General features: G+C 38.5%; 2 protein-coding genes and 1 pseudogene across 2 annotated transcripts; 1 reads left to right on the top strand and 2 right to left on the bottom strand.

Annotated features, from left to right (window-relative positions):
• Positions 1-545: 545 nt before the first annotated feature.
• Positions 546-11,790, bottom strand: LOC140035458 (uncharacterized). The gene is made up of 9 exons (XM_072076634.1): positions 10,422-11,790; positions 9,025-9,213; positions 8,142-8,234; positions 7,825-8,007; positions 7,644-7,746; positions 7,366-7,551; positions 3,178-5,636; positions 1,657-2,246; positions 546-1,000 (listed from the first exon to the last, which is right to left on the bottom strand). Exons 1-9 carry the CDS (start codon positions 10,647-10,649, stop codon positions 991-993), a joined length of 4,041 nt encoding a protein of 1,346 aa, XP_071932735.1. The 5' UTR covers positions 10,650-11,790; the 3' UTR covers positions 546-990.
• A 1,384-nt stretch (positions 11,791-13,174) lies between these two features.
• On the top strand, positions 13,175-19,029 carry LOC113733296 (zinc finger CCCH domain-containing protein 1-like; annotated as a pseudogene).
• LOC113729515 (phospholipase A1 PLIP1, chloroplastic) lies at positions 16,673-19,995 on the bottom strand. Its single transcript, XM_072076636.1, has 5 exons — positions 19,079-19,995; positions 18,287-18,814; positions 17,994-18,053; positions 17,485-17,901; positions 16,673-17,295 (listed from the first exon to the last, which is right to left on the bottom strand). Exons 1-5 carry the CDS (start codon positions 19,697-19,699, stop codon positions 16,879-16,881), a joined length of 2,043 nt encoding a protein of 680 aa, XP_071932737.1. The 5' UTR covers positions 19,700-19,995; the 3' UTR covers positions 16,673-16,878.
• Between the last annotated feature and the right edge of the window lie 1,894 nt (positions 19,996-21,889).

The following is a 21,889-nucleotide window of genomic DNA, read 5'->3' as shown; positions in this document are numbered from 1 at the left end:
TATTCTGCAAACAATTTTAGCCGAAATTCGTCTCTGTTTGCGGGAAGAATTTTTAGATCGACTTTTTTAACAGAAGAGAGTAATTTGATGGATCCCAGGGCTGCTTCTGCAACTGTGATACAACAAAAACAAATAAACAAGCACGGTTTACCGTCTCCTAGCTCAAACAGCCAAACTCCGTCTAACCAGAACGGAAGAAAATCAACCGTTCCTGACCTTTTCCCTTTTCACGCTGGTTACCATTTCCTTTTATTCATTCATAGACCATAATATGCTGCTGAAAATAAAAAGGGCATTTTATTCCATGCCCTATATTTTATTTTTTTTTTTAAGAACATTAGACAGAAGATCCGTTAAAATAGTACGCTGCTATAAGACATAAAAAATAATAGACTTTTTTTTTTTTTTTAAAACTTGTCATTGCCATTCAGGTTACTACACTGTTATACATCCAGATGGTGGATGAAACTAGTACAAGCAACTGATCATTAGAACCTAGAAGGATCTATGGGGAACGGTGTCCCATCATTGACAAAACTACTATATATCAGATTAAAAAATTCTAATTTTTTTTTCTTTTTTAACCTCAAAAAAGGCTCTACTTTCATGAAAGTACAGTATGTAACTTCCTAATAGAAGGAAAAGGTGGGGAATAAAATTCCAATGTGAGTCCTACTACTTCCTCCTGCTGTGCTTCCTTATCTTTTGTAGATGGCCGCAGTTAGAATATGACTTGATAGAGATTACATACAGGAACTACTGAGACCTAAAGAGGAGACCAATCAAGAACTAACTTGAAAAGAAAACAACCAATATCAATATGCACCCACCAGATCCTTCACGCATGGTCATGGTGACACTCACTACATTTCCCTGATTTCTGGGATGGCACTTTGCTACGGCTCCACCGTTCTCCTCTACATGGTTCAACAATAGAGGAAAATCTTAATAGTTCCTTCCAAGGCAGCTCCTTTCAGCCTGGCAAGCTATTTAAGTCCTCCTGTTAATAAGATGATATATGTATGTTACAGAATGTAGTGACACACACCTAACCAACAACCCCAAAAAAAGAAAAGAAAAGAAACAAAAAAGAAGCAGAGATCACCAGTGATCGGTCATACGAAATACACGTGAATCCAACCATGCAAAAACAATTGTTATAATGCATGCTCGTTGCAAAAGCTCCACAACGAATTAGCTATCATAAGGGCAAAGGTCAAAGAATGATTGCCTCGTCTCAGAGTAACAAAAAGGGAATAATATATCCAAAGATTCCTAGACCAATGTAACAATCAGGTGAATAATCTACACATTTTTCAGTTAAACAGTCAGCCAACATGAGGCACTTCTCTGGGCTAAAACCATCCTATCAGAGGAATTATTAGATATCATCATAAAGGTTTCAATTTCCCGGAGAATAATTATTATATGAGCATGCCACACCATTTCGATCCACGAAGCAAAAAACATAGTGCACTTGATTTATTACAAGTATTTACATCTGTAAACATGACCACTGTAACCAGAAAACCAGGGACATACAAATCACACAATCCAAATTGAAACTAAATATAACAGTGTTACATATTCTTCAACTCTCAAATCAACCACAAGAATCCCTCGGCTCATAACGAAAACAGAAGTTAGAAAAATTACCTGTGATGATGAGGCGAGGATGGATGATCTGGTGAAGACCTTTGACCAGAGCCTCCACGAAACCTATGATCATCATATGCTCCTCTAGCTCTGGTTCCTTCACTTAAATGTGGTTGTTCATTCATACCAGAAAAGCCTATTGGACCAAGAGACCCAAACTCTAGCTGTTCACCACGCGACCCAAAACTAGCATTATGATCAAAAGGATACAGCATAACCACCGGTGGAACAGCAGGTCCATTTGAAGATACTCCACTAGGATCCATCTGTGGTAACTGATACATGCTGTAAGTCACATTAGCAGGACCATTCTGGCTAGAGTTAGAACGCAAGGGACCATTCTGATAAGAAGACAAGGACTCATGTCTATACGCTGGCCAAGATCGATCTGCCCGGTTGTCACTGGAAGAGAAACGATCCAATCTTGAGTTTGACTTCTCAGTTTGGTTGCGATTGTGACTGCGGCCGGCAGCTCTTGATTTAGAATTCCCATTCCAGTTCCCTTCTCTGTCACCATAGCTATCACTTCTTTCATAGTTGTAATTCCCTCTCCTGCCACCAGAAGAGTGGCGATCCCTCATGGAAACCTTCTGAAGAATAGCAAAGTAGAAAAGTCATGCACACAGTTGATGGGTGAAAAGGGAGTCAGTAATGAAGCAACAAAAATGAACCACCAGCAATAGTAAGACAAAAACTTGACATAACTCCGCCTAGCCAGAAGAAGAGAGGCAATATAGATTTTGCAAATATTAATGAAGAAACCCTTGTTTGACAACAATTTCTAATGAAACTCTACAAGTAAGATGATACTCCTACCATATGTCTAGACAAGTACCATTGAGGCTCCAACACTATCGACTTCTTGCATTCATTACACCAATCAATTTAAGGCTAGCATAACCAATTTCTAAGTACATGCTCACCAAAATACAGCCTCCCTTCTTTTTATATATAATATCATCAACATCATAGTTCAATCGACTACTTATGTGTTAAAGGAAACCAAATTCAGCTAAGACAAAAGTATTAAACATTCAATACAAGATGATATCATAGTAACTGTCACGATGACTCTCTCTTAAAATTCCAAATTAACCAATTGATTTTTCAATAAAACCCTTCCAAATAGGCCCAGCAAATAAGCCATTTTCATGAAGGGAGACGCATAAATGGTCATTGCCTTGAAAGACTAGTATGATCCAACTAAGTGAGGCTACTTGAAGATGCAGAATATATACAGCACATAGACCTAAGTAACCTGTGTCCACAGACACTTCAACAGAAACAAGATTCTGCCACTAAGAAGTCCTAGAAAGACAACCTTGGGTTGATGGTGTAAACCCATACCGCTGTTGCTAGAAAATACCCTGTTTCATGTACTCATATGTTTGCTTCACTATCCATGCATACTAATTAATAAGTAGCCAAATTTTGGAAACAAAAAGGGACAAATAACAACAATAAGCAGCTGAAATCTTTAAAGGAATGATGAAGAACTTGTTCAACAAAAATCCAACTTACAGGGTTTGGCAGATAAGTCCCAGTCCCACTTCGATATCTGGGCATGTCCTCGACATAATGTTGATAGACATTAGGAGGTCTATTTGAAACAGACTGTAAAGGAGAAACTGGAACCAGCCGAGGACCATAACCCATCAACTGAGTGAAGAGGTTGGCCGAAAGAGGTCTCCCAGGACCATCCCAAGGGAAACGACCTTGAAGATACATAGGTGGCACCATCACTGGAGAGGGATAAATAAGAGGCCCAGGGTACCTAGGATTTTGGCAGAACCTACCATATTGCAGATTCTGCCAATGGCTGGCAAAGTCACTGTTGAGTATATCAGGCTTGTGCTCATCAGATGTCTCGATGGCAGTAGGCACTCTGAAGGAAGTAGAAGAATTTACATCTTCAGACTGATCAAGACCCTCAATTGTGTCAAAATGCTGCACAGAATCATTGTTCTCCAAGACCCCCTCTCCTCCAAAATGGCTTGTTGATGTATCAGAAGCTCCAGTTTCAGGAGGGATATTGTATACTGGAAGCATAGTTAGAAAAGGAACTGGAGGTCCCGTGGGATAAAATGCAATTACACCAGAATTGTCAGTCATCCTTTGCCGAGATCCAGGACCTAAGAGCATTGGTGCAATAGGTGCCACTGAATCTGATCCACTTGCCTGGGAAACTTCATAACCAGGCATGTGATGCCTAGGGCCATGCATGGAAGCAACAGATTGAGCCCCTAGACTTCTCTCAGTCAATTCAGCACCCACAATTGATTGTGGGTTCCAATCTTGATCTTCATCTTCAGCATGATTATGTACATGTTCAGAAATAATCTTACCTTTTCCATATCCAGCAGTTGAATCTCCAGCAACAACTTTCTTTCCTCGTCTCTCTCTTGTTGATTTTGACACCTTACTTGCTGATCCATCCCAAGAACTCTCAGATGAGGTTCTACTTCTAACAGAATTACTATGAGCAGCAGAAGAAAACCTCGAACTTGCCGATCTCTCTTCAGAGTAAATTTCACTTCCTCTGTTCTCTTGAAACTGAGAGTTATCCAGATGATCTTCCAGCAGAGGGCCACGTTTTTCCTTGTTATGCTTCTGCTGTGCCATCATAGAACCCCCAGCACCACTTACCCAAGGAGAGGAAACAAAGTTAAAACCTGACAGAGTCGAGTGTTGCTTGTCATCTGACTGCAGCAACTCTAGATTAACATTGTCAGGCTCAAATCCACCTGAGGAACCTATTTCCTGATCCTGCCAGAAATCATTTTCTGCCGCCCCAGAATTCATCTCTATGGAACCAAAATTCTCACTGCTTCGGTCAATTGCCTCTTCTGAGTTTGCACTCAACCCCATTCCTGGAAAGTAATGTGTTAGCGGTGGAGAGACCAACCCATGTGGAAATTGCATGCTCGAGAAAGAGGGATCAATCAAGGGAATATTAGCAGGAACCAATCCAGACATATTTCTCTGAGTATATCCCATTGAGGCTAGAAAGGACGGGGAAATTGGGAAAGGTAGCTGGGCTGAGGACAAATTAAATGGCAGGGGAACTTGACCACTAAAACCATGAAGTGAAGTAGATGCCATCATATTCACAAGATCTTGCTCCTCTTGATGCATCCCCTGGGTTCCAATATTGGAGGAAAGTTCTTCATTTGAAGTATCAAAACCAGAATCATGCACATAGCTATTTGAGCCACTCACTGAGTCAGCCGTAGCATCAAGACTGTGATAAGATGGGACATGCCTGACAGATGAGGACTCATCAGAAGATCGGCCACTATGGCTGGCCAAACTTTCAGATCCAGGGTTCTTCCTCCTGCTACTACCATCCAGCCTTGTGGAAGTAACATGCACTTTTGCACTCTCAGGTGCTCTATTCCGCCTCAGTTGAGAGGAAACATCACCATATGTCTCAGTCAGCTCAGGGCTAGAGGATGTTCTGGCCAACATAACTCTTCCGGGAATGTCATTTACCAACTGATCAGATTTGATATTTCTCTGACCTTTTTCAGAATGCTCAACCTGATTAGAAGTAGATTCTCTTGCATGATCAGCCACCCTTGAGCTGTTTAAATTTCCATGATTCTTTTGCCTTTGACTATATGAAGCAGAAGAGTTGTTCATTCTGGATATGCTTCCAGAAGAGTATTCACCATGTTGGGGAGCATTAAAATGAGTTTGGGTCTCCTCTATATCTACCTTATCAGCTGAAACTTTATCATTCATTTTCTTCACTCTTGTGTTACTCATAGTTTTCTCAGGCTCAGATAGGTTAATTTCCAATTTCGGCCGCAATAAATCATTTACTGGAGCATCAGGCCGATGGCCACTGCCATGTCTGTCCCATGTATTCATGAAAAACTGATTGACTTCAAAAATTAGGTTTTCTTTGGGACATTCAAGTAATCTAGCCAATCTTTTAGCACCAAATGCAAACGCACTGCGAATTCGAAAGAAATTACCTTGGAAAAAAAAAAGTTAAAGGAATCAGAGAAAAGATTGAATGAGAGAATAACCAGAATCAACTACCAAAATATAATTATTTGCTAATTTTAGATAAGAATATTTCCTAAAGAAGTAATTTTTACATTTCAGATCTACAAGAATAAACATTTTAACCATATCAAACAAAATAAAAAGTTTATTGTCGTATCAAGAGAAACAATTATTTTTCACCAGCATAAATCACTTAAGGAAAAGAGTTCAACGATGCCATAGAGCTAACCAATCAATAATAGTCTATGCTTGTAAGAGACGAAACTGAAGGAAGGAACATATGAGTGTAATATTAATCCTTCAATTATCATGAAGAGACAGAAGTTATTATCTATTTTTTTCCCCTACGAAAAGGCCTCAAAGTTCATTTCTGGTGTCCAAAGATTAATCAAACTAGATTTAGTAGATTTTTAATCCATGGCAAATTATTCCTCATGGTACATGAAGGAGAGAATAAAAAAAAAAAAAAAAGCTTCCAACCCCATTCTCATGCTACAATGCAGGGAACGACCCAAGACCTGCTACATGGCCTTAAGCTTATAATTTTACTAAGGAAGAATAAAAAAGATAGACTTTGAAAGTTCCAGTTACCCAATAGATAAGAGAACAGGCAAGCAATTTGTAGAGGACTGAGATGTTTAAAGCAAATGGTTTTCAATTGTCAACACAAAGATGGACTGCTTGTACAGAAGCATAGTCATTGGCTACAAATTCTGCATCCAGATGCCTAAAACCCAAGCCTACTGCACTTGTAAGATATTCCATAACAAACTCATTAAAACTAACCACCACCAACCCCCCCCCCCCCCAACCACAACACACACAAAAAAAAAAGGCACACACACAAGGGCAAAAAAACCTACATTGCTTAGACAAGCTAGTTATTCTTATTTAAAAAATTCAAGTTTTCTCAACAGGCAATATCATTCTAGTTCATTTTAATTTGAAATGCAAAAGGCAAAACAAAAAACTCTCTGCATAAATGACCTTGAAAGTGTTATCTAACACTGCTTTAGCATTTTAAAACTTCCACGAAGAAAATAACCTTTCAACTAACTGAAAAGATTTTTCAGATATTCACCTTTCCCAAACAGCTTTAAGAGACTAAAGTAAGTATAAGGCCGAGGAAAAATATTTATAATCTAAGAGGTGATTGGTCCAGCATGCAAGAACAGCTTATCTAAATCAAATCCACACAAAAAACTAATTGCTGAAGGTATCAAGCCAATCACACTAGAGGGCTAGCTGCTTACTGTAACCTACTTAACCATCATCCTTACACGAGAAAAATACAGACACAAATTTTTTGGGGAGGTACAATAAGTTAATGGATATTAAGAGCCTAAAGACAGATAATGAACCAAATATTTACCATGATGAGAGAGAGAGAGAGAGAGAGAGAGAGAGAGTTTGGGTGAAGGAAAACTTATTTAAGACCATCAAAGATAAGAACCTTACGACATTACTGGAATAAAATCTGAAAATTGTACTGCTCATTAACTGAATGAGATTATGTATGCTTTGAGTAGGATATCAAACACATACACACACACCTATATATATATATATATATATATATATATATATATAAAAGGTACCTGTCACCAGGGCAAAAACGTGATAAACAAAACAAAAACTAATTAAGAAGTTCAGTCATAGATAGCAACATTAAGGAAAAAAATAGTGCTCAGATACCTTTACTAACACTACGTCCAAGATTGTTGTTTACACGTAAAGGATCTATCACATTGAAATGTTTAGAGACGAAAGGTTGGCCATGGTTTTCCTGCCCACCAGGAAAAACAGCATATACAGAGCTACATGCATCAAGAAACAATTTGCTGAGTAGCAATTCACCACTGTCCTTTCGAGGTGGTTCAGCTGCAACACATTTCCATGAGAAGAATTGGAATTAGCAATTAGACAAGATTGTCGATAAGCCAGTTAACAAGAAGAAATTGATCCATTTATACCAGTTACATCAGGAAGGGAGTTAATCGGTACAGGTCCCCACAAGCTAACACAGAAGTTGTCCCAATCAAAGTTACTAAAGAACTCCAGAAAACGATAAAGGACCTGAAAGATTAAATAAATAGCTTGAGTGGGAAAACAAGAGAGACTAAATTCCACAGAAATGTATTACCGGATAGCAACCTCAAGTGGTCCAGTAAAGGAATTGTTAAAAACGTGAAATATGTAAAGCACCAAGGTCTCCAGGGCATAAGTTGAGATAAGTCCATGATGAGCACCAAGTATACGACTCTCATAGTAACACCAAGCCTTGATCAATATGATGCTGCGCTTAAACAAGTGATTCTGATTTATCAGATGATCAACCTGCCAAAAAAAAACCATCAAGTATTTTCTTCCTCAACAAATATAATTATCACATGATCAAAGTCTCACAACAATGGCACCATAAATATTCTAATTCAAACATGCCACTAGGAAGACCATGGGCAAATCCAGACCTCCTCAAGGAAGCAAAGCGTACATAGTCCACCAAGCTGATTAAAAGATATGTCCACAACAATGTTCTCCACAAGGCACTTTATTATTTTAACCTGCAACCCCATGGGAGAAAAAAGACAATATAAAAAATAAAGTTACAGGAAGAAGATAAATAACACAACAACTATCCAATTTAGAATAATACACTGAATGCTAAGTGATCACAACGAAATTCAAATCAACCCCCTGAACAACCCACAAGTGCCCATGAGATTATTGATTTGTAAAGATTAGGGCCAAAAATGTTTTTTTTTTCAGAATCCATTTTAAGAAAAGTACAAAGGCTGCACAGGTAAAAGCCAAGTCTTATAGGCTGGACTTCAGTCTTAGAAAAGAGGAAGCACCTATAGTATCAAGATGGCAAGCAAGAACGTACTGATTACGAACTTCAAATTCAGTGAAAAGGTGACAAATAAACATTAAGGAAAGAAGAAGGGAATTATAAGAGGCTCCTATAACAAAGTAAGGGGTTTCAGGGGGTCCTGAGAGGTGGCAAACTGCTGCCTTCTTCCGCTAGAAGAAAGCAGAATCACAGAGTAGGGCAGCCAACCTCACACTTCAGCCACAAGCCATAACAAAGCTTACCTTCTCTGATTGTAGGAAGAATTAATGTTAACTATTTCTCTCAGAAGGAGAACAATATCAGGCAAGTTGATTCTACTACATGTGAAAGTGATGGTAAAAAAAAAACCAGGCAGCAACATATCAAAATGCTAAAGGACATCTATAACATCTTACAGAAGCAGAATGCCTGATATTCTCAAGACTAAGTAACAGATATATAGCAAAATTCAAGGGGCGCAAAATTTAAAACTGATAAACTACAATGCACATAACACATACTTCAGCCTGAATATACTGAACCTCCTTCACATGAAATTCAGCCTGCTCATTCTTCTCCTCATTCTCTAGCATATCGCGCACCTGATTGGCCCATGAGTCTTTCAGATTTTGATTATTACTAAAAGCAGTTAAATCGATGTCTCCATCCGGTAGATAAGTCTTCAAGGGTACAGAGCCAAAAGTAAAAACCTATATATGGGCAAAGTGCATAAGATAGTATATCAAAAAATGATCAACCATAATTGACAAGAAGTCCAAAAAGATAACTGAAAGTAAAAGAGAAGTGCACATATATCCATCCATAAAACCGGATAAAAGAAATTCCTCTCATCCATTTTTTGGATACAGGTGTTATGGGAAGAGCAATTGAGTTTGTCAGTATAAGTACATCCAAGCGCAGCAATTCCACATGGTCATTCAACACAAATATCAGAAGGAAAAGTTTCTTTCACTTTTCAAGCAACATAATTGGAAATTCTTTTACTTAAAATATAAAATTCCACGAGTGGCGCTATATTTTGGGGCTCCAAAATAGGATCAGAAAGAAGGTCACCAACTGTTGCCTATTAGCAAATTTTTCTACAGATTCAGCAGCACAAAAAGACATGTCATTGTTTTCACCATGTCTACAGCACTCCATGTTCTCATTGTGGGTAAACTTGTGCGGAAGTGATCTTCAACTCCGCGCATTTACTTATTCACGTTGGATGATTGTTTGCAACTATAACCATAAAATGCTAGTAGCCTTATCTTGGAAAACTTTTCAGTGTTAAATTCCATTCTTATTTTGCAGAATGGGATGGACAACTCAGCCATGAAAGCTTAAGAAACCATTCTAGAGCATGATGTCTGTTTCGTCCAAGGAAAAGAAAAACCTCCATCTTTACAACTTAAACAAATTGACAAGGAATGTACAATCCTCGATATCTGGATGATTGTTTCACAAAAATGGATTAGAATCAGGCACCACTTCACAATCACTTGGAAATCTAAAGAAGTACTAGTTACTTAATTTTCTTGTTCATTCAAGTGACAAGCACCTTAGAGCTTGATAGACTACGAGCTTTCCAAATTAAAAGTAATTAGCTTAAAGTTCTAGAAAATCATCAAGAGAAACTAAGAGAACACATCTGAAACTACAGGTTCATCATTCTGTTCGAGATCATGCATGGTGGAAGACACTAAAAGCGTGGTCCTCTAATAATACATGCATGAAGCACATACACAAAACCATAAATATTTCCTTCTACCATTCCTATATTAATGCCATTTCCTAACAGTGCGCAGAAAAGCAGTAACATAGCAGCTAACAGCACGTAATGGTAAGAAAACACAAAACAAATTTTCTTAAGTAATAGTACCGCAAACAACTAAATCTTAAACCGGGAATCAACAACCTGACACGGGAAGCACTTCACGATGAGCCGCTGCACATAATCTGCAACAGCATTTCTGCGCTCCTCGGATGGCTGGTTTGGCTGAATGCAGGCAATAAGCTCTGCAGTTCTTTCCTCTGCCCTTAACCATCTCTCTGAGTCCAGGAGGCGAACCACCGGTTCTGCATTGGGCAATAGCCCGTTCGGCAATAGCCCACTAGGCTCTGGCCATTCCTCATGTTCTCCCATACACTACAACTTTTGTTAAATACCACAAAAAAAATTCAATCTTTAAAATCTTTTTGATCAAACCCCAACTCAAGTTTTCAACTTTCCTTTCCAGACACCCCGCAGAAAAGGAACCCCACTTTCGTATCTCAAGTCAAGATAACCAGAAAAGAAGTTTCACTCGCCAGCCGTATATTCGTCCAGTAAATATCCTGAGGCAACTATAGAATGGATAAAAACCCTAAAAAACACCGAAGCAGTGAACTTTATAGATGGAACAACGACGTTAAAAACTTAAATTCAACAATCAGATGTCCATGACATGGAAAAATCACCAGAAACCTGTATTTCTCAATAGGATATCTGTAATTTGCCCGGAAGGAACAAAAAGACCGAAACAGAGAGGCAATCCTAATACCTAAGAGGAGGAACTGATCAGAAAAATCAAAAATTAAATACAAAACACTGAAACATAAAGCCTTTCAAGAAGCTGTCGCGGGCAAGAAATAAATCAGAGCAATGGTGCCGGAATCTGAGAGAACCCCCAACACAAAGAAAAAAACAAAACACCAAAAGAAAGAAAACAAAAAAAAAGGGGCAAAAAGAGAAAAAGGCCCAATTCTTTTCCTAGCTTTTTTGGTTCCTTTTGCTGAATAATCAAGATAGACGGGAATAAGGATTGACTAATAAAATGAGTGAAGAGGGAGTAAAGGGATCGTGAATTTCTAGAAAAATAAGAGAAGAGAGAAGGCAAGGCAAGGGGGAAAATTTGGGCAGTGGCTTCTATTTTGGGAGTGTTTGTGAATTGGGAGGCAGTGATTTTTAAGGGAAATCGGAATCCAGGGCGGGGAAATAATTACTAGACTGTATTAGATTAGAGAATAGTAAAATCCATCAGAAAATAAAAAAGAAAAAGGAAAACGAGAAGGAGAAATTAGTTTGACGTTGTTTCGGAAGAAGATTATACTGCTCTACTCTCTACTAGGACTTGGGGAGTTGGGAAGAAGACAAGTTTTTGAAGTTATTCTGCAATTGTTTGTTTTGTATCAAAAAAGGAGGGGGGGGGGAATACAATAATTCAATTTTGCCTTTTTGTTTTCCTCGCGTGGGAATGCTTAGATAGAGAGATTAAGGCATGGGGCATTTTACAGATTTTCTGTGGAAAAAATTAAATTGCCATTTTTCGTAGAAAACTTAAGAATAAGAATAAGCAAAAGATACTACTACTAATTGCTTTTTCAATGCTTCGGCAAATTTAATAGAAATGATGATGACGATGATGAGATGAAGAGGGGATCTGGAAAAGAAAGGAGGGGATTGGAGGGTTGGGGTGGGGCCGGTGGGGGCAGAAGAAAAGCAAGAAAAAAATTTTTTTTTTTCAAGTAAAATAGCGATGCCTTTGTTGAGCTGGTTTTATTATTGTCTTATTGGGGGTTGTTGTTTTATATATATATATATATATAAACTGTGTAAAATATCTCTATCCAGGATGGGTAGGCAATTCACGCGCGATAGTCTATCCTACATTAAGAGGGAGGGGACGGACCTAAGGGGGACGGACCTAAGGAGGTCTAAGGTAACCCGTAAGGGACTGAATCATCACTGGACTAAACGGGTGTACAGCACATCCGCGTGAATTCTTTTAGAAACAAACCATCTAGACGTGACATTTTTTGGTAGGAGGCAAGGGCTTACAAGTTTTAAACCCTTGCCTCCCACCTCATCCACTTAGATGGTGGCTACCCGCCCAAAGGCTGGTGGTTTCACCCGCGATAGTCACTTGGCCCAAAAGACATTTTAAAAAGTTTAGTGTTAGTTGTGTCTAGAGCCCTAAGGTGGTCGTTGTTTTGGGCCTTTGGGCCTCATTCTGAAACCCCCGCCAGAATCATGCCCACCTGGCTCCAAGTGGAAGTAGGTTCGACAAAATGTAGTGATCTTTTCTTTCATTGACGCCACTCCAATTTCCAAAATTCTGAAACGTTTCTTGCGTATATTAAAAAATGCACTAGTATTATCGTTATGTTTCAAAAATTTCTACAAGGTTTGTTTGGATTATGATTTATTTTCAAAAATTTATTTGTTTGCATCATTAACACATTTTTAACCATTTTTTTTAATTTCACACACATCACATTAAAAAAAAGTGCTACAGTATTTTTTTTCAAAAAATTATCCCAAATAATCTACTATCCAAACAAAAATTATCTTTAAAGTATACGCTACAATCTTATTTGGATTTTATTTGATGTGGAACTAATAGATTCCTCGGTTTTATTTGGAGCATTTACTATTGGATTTATCAAGTAATTAATCCTTACCAAGATAAAGTTCATGGTCCCAAAACATTTTGAAAAGTAAAAGTCAATCAAATCTATATTTATTTATATAAATTTGAGAAGGGGTTTTTAGTATGATTAAGTCAAAATGTTTCTAGCCCTTCATTCTTTTTTTTTTTATATAGAAATTTAATTTTTTTAAAAATTATTATCTATCCTTTCATGTCTTTTTGACAACACGGGTTGTACTAATGTCAAGCCCGTTGGGCAGAATAGTTCAACATTAGAGCACATTGGTACCCTCTAATGTCAAGCCCGAAGGCGCGATATGCTGAACAAATTAGAAGTCACGCTTCTTCGCCATCTCCCCAGCAACGGAAACTGCAATTTTGAACTTTCTCAAAGCTTAATAACCATCGCCAGTCCACCGGCTCTCCTCCCGCGTCAATTCACTTCCAGCTCCTCTTCTCTTTCCCTACAACCCCGAAGAACCAGGCTCCGCTGCCATGCCATCGTCGCCAGCGCACGTCATCATCGCCGACATTTACTGAGTCCACATAAATTCCCGCCGGCCCGGAATTGGTCACTTGGTTCGGGTCAAGTGTTCAATGGCAGACTCTGTCGGACCTCAACAACAGCAAGGTTCGATATTTGTGCTTCTTTTGCGATTTCTTTTGCCCATTTAGACCTTAGCTATTAAGTCTGTGTTAGGGAATTTCTGGACCTTGTACTGACAGGTTAACCTTTTCGTAACAATGGTATCAGAGCCAGACAACGAACCCAACATTCCGGGTTCGAATCTCGTAGAGGCTCTGTCTCCTTGAAGGGGAGTCCCAAAATTACCAGGCCGTCGAGGGCGTCGGCCTCTAAGGAGGGGCGTTTGTTATGGAATTTCTGGATCTTGTGCGGACAGGTTAACCTTTTCGTAACAGTCTGTTGCTAATTTCTATTTCATTGTGATGTATTCTTTCACCTGCTTTCTTGGTTTTCCCTGATTTCTAGGGTTTGGCTTATATGGAGTAATATAATTATAGAAGGTGTGTAAAAGTGACTCCCAAGTGCTGGAATTGATACTCTTTCTCCAGAGCACGTTTGCAGTTTTGCATCTATGCGTAGTGATAGCCTAAAGACTGCATTTTTGCACCTTGTTTGGAGAGCTGGAAAGTGGAACGTATATTATTTTCACCTTTTTGTTTAATAATTTTGAAAAGTGCGAGCGCCCGAATTCTCAAATTTTTAGCAATAAGTCATTGTTGTTGACTTCTGCTGTTGCTGACATATTCCTTTGATTCATGATCATGGTAAATATTCTAGTTGTGTGAATTCTGCTTGAAAGCTGGAAATCCGAATATAATCTAGTACTGTTAAGGATCCTTTTTCGTTATCTTTTGAAACAAGTCTTCGAGACTCATCATCTCCCTTATCAACTCTTCCTTCCAGTGCTTCCTTTACGTAAACAGAAATTCATGAAAGAAAGTTCTTTCTGAAAGCCAAATGCTGATAGGTTATTAGTCAGTTGTAATAAGGTCTAGTAAAAGGACTTTTGTATGGAAATGATCCCTCGTCATCCAGGTATCAGGAGTGTATATCATGTAGTATGTGTTTTGTGGTGGTGCTGCTTTTTGTATTTTGTTTTTTCCAAGATTTTCTGTTACTAGCTTGTGTAGTTGTATACTTCTACTATTAATTTTTTACCTTGACATAAAATCATTGACTCATTTATGTGTTTGCAGTTTGTATTTTCTTCAAAAAGCCATCTAAGGGCAAAAACATCAGAAAGTGCCCTGCTTTTCAAGAAGATAATGGCGATGATGATTCAGTGGGCGAGAGCTCTGTAATTTATAAGAAGAAGCCAGCAGCAGCTAACAACAAGTTACACTTCTCTATTGGATCCTCAAAGCGTTCCATTGAGATAGAAACTATTGTAGACTCAAGAACCCCATTTTTTTTGCTTTGAATCTTCTAAAGAAATTCAGGTTCATCATGATGGTAGAGTAACAGCAACATTAGAAACTGAGACTGGGTTCTCAAGAGATGCTCAGGCAATCAGGGAGAGAGTTCTCAAGCAAGCAGAGGAGGGATTGAAAGGAAAAGGCACATCAACTAATGATGAAAAACTGTACAAAGGGATACATGGAGACACTGATTACAAGTCTGGGTTTCGCGAGAACATATGTTCTCCGGTGAGGAAGCTGGTGGCGCACATGGACCTCTTAGAGCATCTGACCACATTAGAGTATCAGCAAGGTTTGACTATCAACCAGATATCTGCAAGGATTATAAATCTGGATGGCAGCTAGAGAAGAAGTGGGATGAAGCGGAGAGGGTTAGGAAATGGAATTTGGCTTTGGGAATTGATGATGAGGATGAGTGGACCGCTGAGAAGAGTGATGAGGATGAAGATGATTCCTTGCCTTTTGCTTGTTTCATTTGTAGGTAATCTTTTGTGGATCCTGTTGTGACCAAGTGCAAGCGCCGCTTTTGTGAGCATTGTGCACTAAAAGTATTAGTTATTCATCTATGTCTTTCTTCTGTTCCAAATTGCTTTCATTTGCTTTTTGTTAAAAAAAATATGTAAACCCTGGATGCTTGGTTTGACAGAGTTAAATGATTATCTTGTAACGAATACTGCATGTAAACAGGTAGTTCTATGACTTTTAAATATGTTGTTGACCACAATTTTTTGGCGTTGCAGCATCATGCTAGAAACAAGAAGTGTTTCATGTGCAGTCAGCCAACCCTGGGGCTATTCAACACTGCATTTGAGATATGCAGAAAAAGTCAGCTGATGGGAAATGATGTGACCAAGCCATTTGCCTTGTACATCATGCTTTTATAGTAATATGTTCCATGCTTGTATTTTGTTGGATAGCAGATATCACCAATTTACACATGTTTTCTGATACGGTTATTGCTTCTAATAAATGCTGTTTCACAAACCTCTACAATATTCTTGCTGAATAAATGCTCTTGTACAATGATCTCCATTCACTTCCATGTGCATGTGATGCTAATGTAAACTTATACCCCATTACGACGAAAATGCCCAATTTTTTGCAATATTGAGCTTTTGCAAGAAGTCATGCTTTGAGAAACTGCAAACATCAGTTTTGATGACATTGGAATTTATGCACCATGACAACAAGATGATGATATTGGAATTTATGCATAATGATAACAAGGTTTAGGAAATTTCCTTATCGTTATCGGCGTGAATGTCTTGTTTACTTTATATCTTTGGGTTCTTACTGGGTTTATGTTCAAGTCTATAAGTTTTGAGCCTCAATAATGAATTTGTGTACCAAAATCAAGTTTTTATTCTTTGCCTTCAGGAGTGTATGAACATAACAGCCATAAAGATTCGCCATCTTGTTTATTTTCCTTGAATCTGCCAAGCCATTGCTGTAGTCCTAAAGTGGTGCTATCTCAGGTAGTTAGTTATCTATAAGCCATTCTTTGGGCCTCGTATTGGCTTTGCCATTTGGTAAATTCTTTTCATTGGCAAGTTTTCAAAGCTTTTGGATTTGTATTTCCTGAAGTATGTTTCTGTCTTCTTGGTCATAAGTAGATTGAGAATTGTGGTTCTAGGTGTCCTGCTGATTTGTAAGGTCATAAACTTTTTCCAGTTTAAAAAATGTTGTCATGGTCTCATATAATTTGAGGCATTTTATTAGATTGCCTGTGAGTTAAGGATTTGTTCTTGTTATTATATAAATTGCCTTAATGCCATTACAGGCAGTCCATTTGTAATACTGGACTGAAATATGATTTTGGTCTTGGTAACTTATAAATGGCCTTAATGCCATCACATGCAGTCTATTTGTAATATTGGACTGAAAAGGATTTTTCCAACTAACTAGAAGTGACATCTTTTTCTACCTATTTTGACATCATTAATGATGCTAGTTACTATAACAATTTGTGCTCTTAATAACAGCTCCTTTTGTGTGCAAATATAGTTTGTTTAGAAGAACTTAGACACCTGTAGTTGGTTCCTTTGTTGCCAACCTTTCTTCCGAAGTGCAATCATTGCTCCATGTATGGGGAGATTTTGAAGCTAAGAGTTGCCGGAGTAGGTGTCTCTGCTTTCTTGCTTTCCTAATATCCTGCCTTGTGTGTTGCCTGATAACCTTATTCACTGCCTTAAGATAGTTACTGGAGTCATGGTCCCTCAGAATTGTACCTTCAGAACCATAAGCTGTAGGATCACTGAGAGTTTCCAATGGGTGTGGGGTATTTAGAAAGGCCCTGAGAGCACTTGCTACATTAGCAGACTGAGTATTTTTTAATGCATATAGAGCATTGCCTGGAGGGAGCAATGGATGTGGAGGGGATGACATCTCATCAGGTTGGAGAATAAATATTGTACCCATGGGAGAGTATAACAGCTTCTGTACCCAAAAAGAGAAAAAATTTGTTGGTACAGGGGGATAGCATAGTTATAGAAAAGAGTTGGCATTGGAGATCTTAGACATGTTAATGATAGGCTATTATACTTCCATTACCTGTTTCTTTAGGCATATTAACTGAATTGCCTTTTGTAATTCTTTATCTTGAGAGGGAGCCATGAGCATACTTACATTTTTATTTAGACAAGGATGTGAGCGGAAGGTGCTATTCAAGCGCTTTAGGACTTGCGCCACATGGTTTGGATAAACACAGGAGAATGCTCTTGGAACAATATCTCTATGCATGATCACACAATGAATGTGATCTTCATCCAAACCTAGTTTGTGAAGGACCTTCTGGCCACCACAGAACACAAAAGGTGATCCAAAAGTGACAACTGGTAGAAGAGATAAGGGTTTAACAACTTCCCTTGTCAGCAGCATCAAATGGACTAGAAGGGAAAGACTACCACCAAGGGAATGGCCGGTAAATTGAAGCTTTGCTCGATCACCAAATCTTTCCAGGTGCTGAGTAATTTCTGGCATGAATTGCTCATATATTCCCTTCGCAGCTTCATAAATTCCTCTGTGAACCAACACATCTGTTCCCTGCAGTAGGCAGTTGTCAATTTAAGTACTTGCTTAGCTACAATATAGCCACTTCTTTAGAAATTAGATCTGGATAGGTTTTGTATGTGTACCTCAAAATTAGTTGGTTCAAAGAAGAGATTTGCCTGCCATGACGCCAAGGAGTCTGACCCCTGCAGCTTGCAAGTAAGAGGTTTGTAAAGCTATATGGCATCCTACCTAACCAAGCTTTTGAAGCTATTCGGTTTCCTCTTATGTCAGATAATTAACTCTTTCAGTAACATAATATTGTCCCTGGATAAATCATCATTTTATTCTTTTTTTTTTTTCCCTCCAACTGTCAGTTGAGGACCTTGAGGTTAATCTAGTGTGTGAGGAGGTAATCTTGGATTACTTGAATTGTTACCTGAATGACAAAGCAGCGTGTATAGATGCTCGAGTCATCGCAAACAAACCATTCACAAGGTGAGGAATGAAGTGATTGAAGGTCCCTTGCTGCCTCCTGTTTTTGCTTCTCATCAGCTGCAACCACTGCTGTCATTGATGATGCCGCAACGTAAGCAGCCATCTCCGATTTGTGTATTCCTGGAGGAGTTCCCACTTCTTCGTCTATCTGGTGTTTTCCTTTGGCATGCAGAACTGCATGAGAGATCTCCAGCTGGGGTTCAGAACCAATGGATAAAAGGTCTTTGGCACGGGATTGGACGTAAGATGCTGCAGAAGCTGCAATGTCATATGCAACTGATGGGTGAGGGAGATGGTTCTGCCTAGAATTCTGCCTTTTCTCTGCTCCTGATTCTGTAGTTGCTGATGTTTCCAGGGGTACACTAGTTGAATCCTGGTCAAGTTTCATTTTTAGGGCCGCTGCTTCTGCCTTCTTTGTTAAGGAAGAAGTTACAAAGTCTAGGCCATAGCATCTCCTTAGATCGTTGGCCTGCAAATAAATTAAAAAACCGTTGCTTGGTTGGCGTTTTAGTTACGACGCCAATTGATTTGAAATAATATTTACTATGTTGGTCTGCAGATGAACGCAGTAATTGTAAAACCTCAAATAGCGGACGAGATTGGAGGTGAATTTTGATTCCTATTCAAGTTTTGACAATGCAAAGATTGCATCCAATTTAAAAAGAAGCTTCGCGGTTATATCAACCCATGTTTTCTTGCCACTGAGAAGTATAAAACCAGTTGATGAACGTACCTTAATCTCTGGGATCACGTAGGCCAAGTTGCTCAGAGAAGCCAATTTAGCGAAGAGCTCGGTGTCTGACCAAGAAACATGGCTCATCAACCTCCGGAAGGATTCTGCTTCCACCTCGTCTTCAGCTGCTGCATCATCATCGTATTCCACTTCACAAAAATCCTCAGCTCCATTTCCATCACAATCTTCACTGGCTTCCTGTATGCTGCATTCTTCATCCTTGAGCTGCTTCTGCCTCCATTGCCTCTGAAGTTCAATTATCCTTTCAACCCAGTTGGCTCTCCTCAACTCCTCCCCAACCTTGACCTTATTGCATTCTCGGTCTCTTCCCACCATGTTCTCTTCCACATTTACCGCTTTCTTAGTTAACGGATCAAACAAGAATGATCGAAGAGAACCAGGAATGAGAGAACTCGAAAGCTGGAAATTGAATATGTCCACAGCAAGAGCACTGTCCTTGCGCTTGGGCTCTGTTGTTGATGCCCGCACACGATTGATACAGGAACATGACCTTCGTAATGTGCTGCTAGCATACGAATGTCTGCTTGAGCGGAAAAGACTGCATTTGTTTCTGGTTGAAGTAACCGGGGTGACAGTTATAAACAGCCAAGAGCCAGCCATAACCTCAATCCCACCCTTCCGCGGCCTTGAGAACCTACGAAATCAGGAAACAGCCAGCACATTTTTCTTAGCCTTGAGCATTCTGATTGCATATGAACTTTGGTTTTCTCGGATCATTTCTTGGAAACCGAAGAACGTGAAGCAAGGAAACCTTTTAAAGGGGGAATAATCGACAAAACACTCCTTGTTCCCAACGAGACATTCAATATGAGATGCCATTTTATAACCGCAATACGTCTTGAAAAGGAGACTTCTAGGATACGAACCAAATATGTCCATCTGTGTCTGGTTATCATCGTTTAAGGAGACTTCTAGGAACCTTAAACCCAAAATTTACTGCTCTACCAAGGTGGAACGCCATCACTAGGCTGAAGCCCTGAGCAATACTTAAATACATATCAAAGTCGAAGTGTGCCTTTCGAATCAAACTCCATTGAAAACTTTACTCCATTATTCTTGGACTAGGATATCTAAAAGGAGAAAATTAATAAAGAGAAATGTAAGTTCTATTTCCGGTTGATGCTTCCTTTTCTTTCTCGTCTTTCTTTCTCAGACACATTTTAGTATAACGGCGACAACAAGCATATCTGATTGGAGGTCCAAAACCTGTTTAAGGTTGCTTTCAAGCAAGTTAGGAAACCAAGTTTTCCAGCAACAACTTCCTTATCTTCTTAATTCCTTGGAATTTCAGTTTTTTTTTTTTCTCTGGTTCATAAATTCCTTGACGTGAGTGAGAAGTACGTGATCCAATGTGTGCGGAGGAGAAAGCTCCTTAAACTTCAAACTCTTCATGATCGATCGGAAGCTCCCAAGGAAAAATATTATGGTAATATTCTGCACCTTGACATAGCTTCCGCCTCTGCCTATATCCTTACCGAGGAAACCAAAAGAAATTATAATAATTGATTTAACAAGCTATGAAGTAGAAAAGAATTTCATTACATTAATTCCTTTTTCAGTATAAGGGGAGGTCTCGACATTCCTCCGTGAGAATTTAAAAAAATTTTGTGAGTGGTTCTTATACATCGTTCACTAATACAATCCTCACGATCACAGCAGAATTCGAAAGTATCTCACCTCGAACTCGAACGATTGAACTAACTTATATCGATAATACCCTATTTATTATGTACCTTGTCGTGCTGCATTAGAAGCCACGACAAAAGATTACTGGAATACTATTTTTTTGCCGGAACACAACAGGGCCACGACAAATCACTTCTGTTATTGGCATGGGGTGATCAATTGATAATTACGACATAATCCAGGAAAAAAAAAAAAAAAACACGCGCATACACATTGATGAAATCTATGTCATGTTCCTATATTTTCGAAAACCTATATAGAGCATTGGATAGGTAGGGATGACAACAGATTGAGTACCTTTAAGAATTTCTCTTACCAAACTCTAATCGGCATATCTAAGTTTTTTATCAAATTATGGGCCAAGTAATCATACAGATTTTAATTTTCATCATCAAACCCTCTTGCTCTCAAGCTATAATTATTTATCAGGTATCTTCTACTCACTAATTTAAATAATTCCAAAAAAAAAAAATAATTAACTATTATCAAACTAAAATTAATACATACATAATGTTAAATTAACATATTATGTTAAATTTGAAACTTCAGTAGAGTTACATGAGAGGAATTTGTGTTTGGATTGTATTTTTCATTATTTTTCATGGAAAAATTACTGTATCGATTTGATGTATGTGAAGAAAAAAGGTAATAGGGAAATGTGATCACGGAAAACAACGTAATTTTCCGACAGAAAACTGCAATCCAAACAAGGCCATAAAAGGTAAAAATGCATGTGTTATACAGGTGCACACAGAAATGCAAGTAAATGTGTTCTACATGTGTTATAAAAGATATTTTTCAGTCAAATGTTATTGCTCTTTCACAGAAATGCAAGTAAATCATAATTCAATTTTGGATTGGCTTATGATTATTGTTGGTTTTGATCAACCTGGATTTTGTGCACGCATTTATGTGTGTGTGTGTGTGTGTATATATATATTGTAGTATTGTTGCAGATTATTGGAGATGGATGCAGATCTTCAGACTTTTCTTTGTTAAAACCTGTTTATGCCAATTATACTATAAAACAACTTACTCTCTTCTGAGATGCTGAGTACAGTGGGGCGAGTGATGTGATTAACTCTTAGAAGGCATTTATCATTT

The sequence above is a fragment of the Coffea arabica genome, chromosome 2c (genome assembly GCF_036785885.1).
Source record: "Coffea arabica cultivar ET-39 chromosome 2c, Coffea Arabica ET-39 HiFi, whole genome shotgun sequence".
Classification (NCBI taxonomy): Eukaryota; Viridiplantae; Streptophyta; class Magnoliopsida; order Gentianales; family Rubiaceae; genus Coffea; species Coffea arabica.
Note: the sequence above shows the minus strand (reverse complement) of the source record. Positions and strands in the feature narration are given on the sequence as shown.